Genomic DNA, 6,289 nt, shown 5'->3' on the forward strand with positions numbered 1-6,289 from the left:
ATGCTCTAAAACGCATCCTTTAAGAGCTATCAGCACTTCTTCGTTAGAAGAAGTGTGTTTCACAAAAGCAAAGATGAACAGGTGGTCTTTGAACATAGCTCTTAAGATAAGCACTTTTGAGCACATGTTTACAGCACATTTTTTTGTTGTTTTTGTCCATACTTCCACGGCTCAGAAACAAAAGCAAAAAGCCTGCAGTACAAGAGATTTGTTTCACAGTATCGAAGATGAAGAAGTGCTCATAGCTCTTAAAGTATGCATTTTAGAGCCCATCTTTATCAGATTTTTTTGTTTCGAATGATAGTTCCTGCAAATCCCTGAATACTGACCATTCCTCCTGGAATACCCTGCCTACTAGTGAGATCTAAAGAAAAGTATCCGTCATGAAAATATAATTCACACGTTTCACGTAGACACCTGAGGATGGCAGGCGCTGTCGAAACCCATATAACCGTAAGAACTGGCACAACGGGTAAGACGCTGTGTTTTAACTGAGGAGAACGGCAGCTGAAATTCATTTCGGGTCCATTCAGGATTTGGATTTCACGACGCGTTTCAGGCAAATTCCGGGATGGTATCTTTGAAATCGTGAGTACCACTGTCCTTCACTCACGCTTGTTCAATCCGAGCTTATGATCCAGCTTTGATGACTCCTTGATGAACCTCCCTTCCGAAATGTATTATGCTCATTTTTTTGATGGACTGAACATGAGGGAAGCAATAAATAAACGAAAGTCTGATTTAAGCGTAGGTTTATTATGAACATTTTGCATAAAAAGAGGTAGCAACATATGTCTTCCATACTACTAGAGATAATTAACGAGTGAAATTAGAACCGTTCTATCAGCCCAGCCTTTATCTTTGGATTGTGGACGAAAGTAAAACAGCGACGACAGATCTAGTCCGAGAAAACAAGAGATGTGAACCGTGAGCAAGTTATTACGTCAATGCAGAGTTCGATAATGGTCTGTGTGGTGCAAAAATACGTCCGACCTAGACTAGACAAATATTATCGAGCTCTTGCTTTTAATTTTGCCAAAGTTCAGAATTTTCTTTGTTTCGAAAAGTCGAGCGGATTTAAAACTGTACCTGTATGTACGAGCACGGGCATAATATCACACTGTATTCCGTAGCAGAGATGTCTGTTTGCACTGTATACATAGTTTTCCTACAACGAGCCACTGAAAATACAATAGATCGATACATTGTTTCATTTTATTCTCCTCCGTATGTAATATCGTCGGTCCCCTGTAATCGTCCAAAGCAATCCTGAGGAGTCTCAGTGAGACTGGAGAACTGAGTACTAAAAGACAACTTCCTGTAGCTGAGCTCTTGTGAATATTTTCGTATTCGCGCACTTAACATTAAAAAGGTGTGTCAAAATGCAACTTCAATGTGACGTAGTAGTGAAAAGTATCCTTCGCTGAACATTGATCTGTTCCATGCCGTCGACATTCGCGACACAACTGATGCATAATAGTCAGTTTGGTAACTTCCAACTCTCCTGGTTGGTACCTCTGGCAATACATCAGAGTTTTGACCGCCAGGTTGTTCTGAAATCGTTTGCCCGGCTTGGCACTTCCGACTGGGCAGTGCCAAGCTTGGCAAGGAAAGGAAATGTGACGCCACAGCACGTGGTTGACGTGATGAGAATACTAGTTTGCACGTGCGACGCGTTAACGTACGCAACGTACAGGTCTTCCTTAGCAGGGGTCGGATCGCACAGGTATTGCTGAACCAGCAGCGGCGCTCTTATGGATGCTGCATCTGCCGCCAAGCGCCGCCGAAGAAATTTTCATCCGCTAGAGGTAACTTACGTGAGGAGCATCTCGTTCTCTGCTGGGTAATCCTCGGCGGAGAAGTGGCAGTTGCACCAGGCGACGGACTACCGGCCGGCGCTACGATGGTCACAGAACGGGTAGTAGCAACAGGTGGCACTCGCGTCCGGCGCACGGTCAGCGATGCGCACAGTATGAAGGCTGGGAAGCGACTGACGCCATGCGCTGCGCCTCCGCGCTGACAGGAGCCGCAGGCGCGCTTTCTCCGCTGGCGGCAGCACCTGCGCCGGCCGGCGGCGGTGAGGGTGGGGGTCGCGCCACAGGTGCGCATAAGTGGAAAAGTGGCAGATGGCGGGGGCAGCGGCGGGTGGTGACGTTCGGCGCCTGGTGGCCGATGGGCCTTACCGCTTCAAGACGTCACGCACATTAATTTCTTACGGCAAATGCGTACGGACAGACGAAGACCGGGCGGATGATGTGTTTTTGCAGCACCTGTGACAATTACCACGATGACATACGACACAACATACTTATGAGGAAATTCGAATCGGATGTCTTGCCATGTTTATGTTTTACTAGCCCAATCAAATATCCGTTTACCGAGCGTCAGATATTTCACACTATGAGCCGGCCGCTGTGGCCGAGCGCTTCTAGGCGCTTCAGTCCGGAACCTGCTACGGTCGCAGGTTGAAATCCTACATGGCTGTGTGTGATGTCCTTAGTTAGGTTTAACTAGTGTAAGTCTAGGGGACTGATGGCCTCAGATGAAGTCCCTTAGTGCTTAGAGCCATTTGAACCATTTTGAACCATTTCACACTATGGACATGACTTGCCTGCTGATAGCATGGTCTTGAACTTTTTTGCCGTCGGAGATTCTTTGTAGCGGAACTCCAATGATGCTCCCTTGTTTTCGCGGTCAAAATGGTGACTCCAGATTTCATCACTTGTCACTATACTGTTCAGGAGCCCATCACTCTCACGCTCAAAAGGCCAAAGATATTGTTGAATAGGTGTCCAGTCTCCTCCGTTACGTGTCATGAATGAGGATTCGAGGCACCATCCGGCACACTGCTTTTTGTATCGCAGTTCTGCAATGATGGCCTGCATACGCTTTCGTGATATGGCACACTGTGTTTGTTTTACCCAACGACTTTCTCTGATGAGTTCATCAGGCTTATTCCGATGAGTCTGGTCGGTTGTCGTACGCGGTCGTTCATCCTGATCCCTGTCGCACACAATGAGGTTAGCACCACCGTTTCCTTCATCACGAGCACGATCAGCCCAACGTCGCACATTTCTGATGCCGAAACAATCATCACCGTACACAGCTCTCATTTCTCTATGGATTTCAACTGGACCTCGGTTGCAGCACGCTGGTTCTCACGCAGCAACGTAGTTACGTTACACAAAGCCATGCTACACGCTACAATTTGTAGCCCTCTAGCGGCAGAGGGTCACAATGTGTGCCAGCGAAGGTGGAAAGTTGACCGAGTAATATGCATGTCATGTAATACATCAACAGGTATTGAGAACAGAATAAAAACTCGAGCACGCCCTCGTATTTCCATACGGATGACCGTGAGGTCATAGTTGGGAGGAGGACGTGAGAAATATTATGCAAGCCAATTAATGTGTGTGAAAATTTTTTACAATCGCATCCACCTCGATCTCCTGCGTTGTGGAAAAAGGTGCACAGAAATCACTAATGTAACGTTTTCAAAACACTGAGTGGTTAGGACATGCCCAAATGAGTACAGACACATTTCTGTATTAATGCACAGAATTAGTGACTGTTATAAGTCTACAAATTTGTTAACTTCGAGTATTGATTTAAGTGTCAGGAAGTCGTTTCTGAAAGTATTTGTTTGGAGTGTAGCCATGTATGGAGGTGAAACATGGACGATAAATAGTTTAGACAAGAAGAGAATAGAAGCTTTCGAAATGTGGTGTTACAGAAGAATGCTGAAGATTAGATGGGTAGATCACATAACTAATGAGGAAGTATTGGATAGAATTGGGGAGAAGAGGAGTTTGTGGCACAACTTGACTAGAAATAGGGATCGGTTGGTAGGACATGTGCTAAGGGATCACTAATTTAGTACTGGAGGGCAGCATGGAGGGTAAAAATCGTAGAGGGAGACCAAGAAATGAATACACTAAGCAGATTCAGAAGGATGTAGGCTGCAGTGGGTACTGGGAGATGAAGAAGCTTGCACAGGATAGAGTAGCATGGAGAGCTGCGTCAAACCAGTCTCAGGACTGAAGACCACAACAACAACAGTCTTCAACAGCATTTTCCAACAGGTTAAAGTCCACTTTGGAGGGAGGCGTCGCGTGGGCCACGACCCCAATAATATTTTAGTAAAAAGTATGTATATTTTTCTAAATTAAATTTTAAAAATTTCTGAGATAACTTGCTGAGAATGAAACGACATGAATACTTAAGAATATTCAAGATGACAAGGAATTCTAGAAACTACATGCCATGTTTATGGTAGGTACGTTTCCTTCTTCACATGAATGGCCTTGCATGCTGACCTAAACATATTCTACATTTATCTTAACGTTCAGTAGGTTATTTCAGGATTGTGCTGATAATGTATCGTCCGACTGGCCAATAAAAGTCATTTAAAGTTATGTAATGAAGGGATTAATAAGATGATATTTATACAATTTATAGAGTGGAAATTCGTTATGGTGTACTTTAGGTGTATTACAATGGAAGTACCTGTTCGTTCTGTTTGCATACACATCGCGCTTGTAACATGTTGTAGCCGAAAGGGTACGTATTATTACATCGAAACCAGCTATCGCTATGCGAAAGTAAAGGTTGATGAGGTTTTTGGTTTCACTCGATCTTTGATATAAATTTACCAGAATTACACTGAAGGGTCACCCTAAATACTCCATAGCTACTCCTGTGCTTAACAATTTTGTTGTCAGTCAGTCTTTTGTTTAAGTGTTCTTAGACTTTCGTACTGTACAGCTGTATATTTTTCTAGAGAGCGAATATTACCAGCTGTGACCCATTTAAGGGTGGAATAACAAAATCTCAGAAAAGAGTAACGACTGAGTACGAATTAGGCATCTGTCTGGTACTTCTGCTACCTTACCCATCCAGCTAACGGCAAGATGAGGCAGGAAACTGGAAGCAGCACAGGGAAAGGACATTAACGTGACTTGCCCACTTACAAGTTTAGAGAACTTTTCCGTTCACCGACCAGTGCATAGCAGTAGATGACTCACCGGTTTTACTCAGTGTATTCACCCACACCAGTTGCTCCAATTCTTAGAATTTTACGAGTAATCAGAGACTTTATAATCTGAGTTCCTTAACTGTTCTCTTTGGTTTGTATTTGAGGGATGCGGACGATGACTCACAATAAGACTTTTACATTTCGTCTTGTGGAGGTCTAAATTCACTATAGCGTTAGAATTCTTAAGCAAGGCTTCGGAAAATATCTGAAGCAGTGGCATATCCCTCCTAAAGACGGTGGAGCAAACAAAACCGGTTGTGATAAGTAATCAGAATCTTGCCGTAGTGGTGTTTTATTTTTCACAACATTTCTCATTAATTTCTCTGCGAGGGGCTTAATTAAAGTGAAAGGAATTTGTTCTGACGCAGGCACACATTCACACCTGGTGTCGAGGGTTTTTCAAGGCGATATCGGCGAAACTGAAGGAGAGCAACTAGTCTGGCAACCCGGTTTGTCCGCGCGGTGTTGCCACCTTACTGGTCTTCAGTTGCCTGTGCTGAGCTTCCGAACTGGTTTGGCAAAGAGTTTCTGCGAAATTACCCTAACTGAAATGACACAATGATTAAGATACCTGCAATGAATTGAAAGCACAGAATGTACCAAGTTTGATTGAAATCGGTCCAGTGATTTCGGTGTAGATGTGGAACACACATACATTATTATAACATGTATGAATATCTGTCTTTTTTGCGATCCGATTTTCATGAAATACAACCTGCTCGATACACCTAACTACGTTGAAAGGTCATTGACGATCATTTTCGACCATTTTATCTCTTTCTTCCCGCCTCCTCCACCCCCACTCTCTGTCCACCTACCTCTGGCTCTCTCTCTGTCCATCTGCTATTCCCCCTCTCGCAGCCCATCTACTCCTCCCCTTATCTGCTTTCAATGTTCATCTCCTCTTCTCCCATCTACAGGTTCATCTCCTCTTCTTTTTTTTCTCCTCTTCTCCCTCTCTCTGTCCATCTACTTCCCTCATACCTCCTGAACCATGTGTCGTACAGTGATATAAATTTGTAGGTACACTCAGCAGCATATGTGGATACTGTCTGCTAAATATCTTGCGAATACAGTGAGAATCAAGAAGGAATAAATGTAAACGTCATGACATCATGCCTGATACGACAGTTTTACTGCAGGAACAGCGAAAAAGAAGTAAGCAATAAACTTTTCTCCTCTCATTATTTTGCGGGGACTGTCAACGAGACAGTGTTTCGTCATGGTTTGAAATTATGTGTAACGTTTGTTGCA

The 6,289-nt window shown here is 44.0% G+C and overlaps 1 protein-coding gene across 1 annotated transcript in view; it reads right to left on the reverse strand.

The window, feature by feature from the left end:
* The window catches only part of LOC124605518 (ABC transporter G family member 20), a 408,656-nt gene extending 406,655 nt beyond the window's left edge, over window positions 1–2,001 (reverse strand). The window contains exon 1 of the mRNA XM_047137261.1: window positions 1,818–2,001. Coding sequence (XP_046993217.1) covers window positions 1,818–1,828 — 11 coding nt within the window. The 5' untranslated portion in view covers window positions 1,829–2,001. The remainder of the gene's footprint in view (window positions 1–1,817) is intronic.
* Window positions 2,002–6,289: the final 4,288 nt, after the last annotated feature.

The sequence above is a fragment of the Schistocerca americana genome, chromosome 3 (genome assembly GCF_021461395.2).
Source record: "Schistocerca americana isolate TAMUIC-IGC-003095 chromosome 3, iqSchAmer2.1, whole genome shotgun sequence".
Classification (NCBI taxonomy): domain Eukaryota; kingdom Metazoa; phylum Arthropoda; class Insecta; order Orthoptera; family Acrididae; genus Schistocerca; species Schistocerca americana.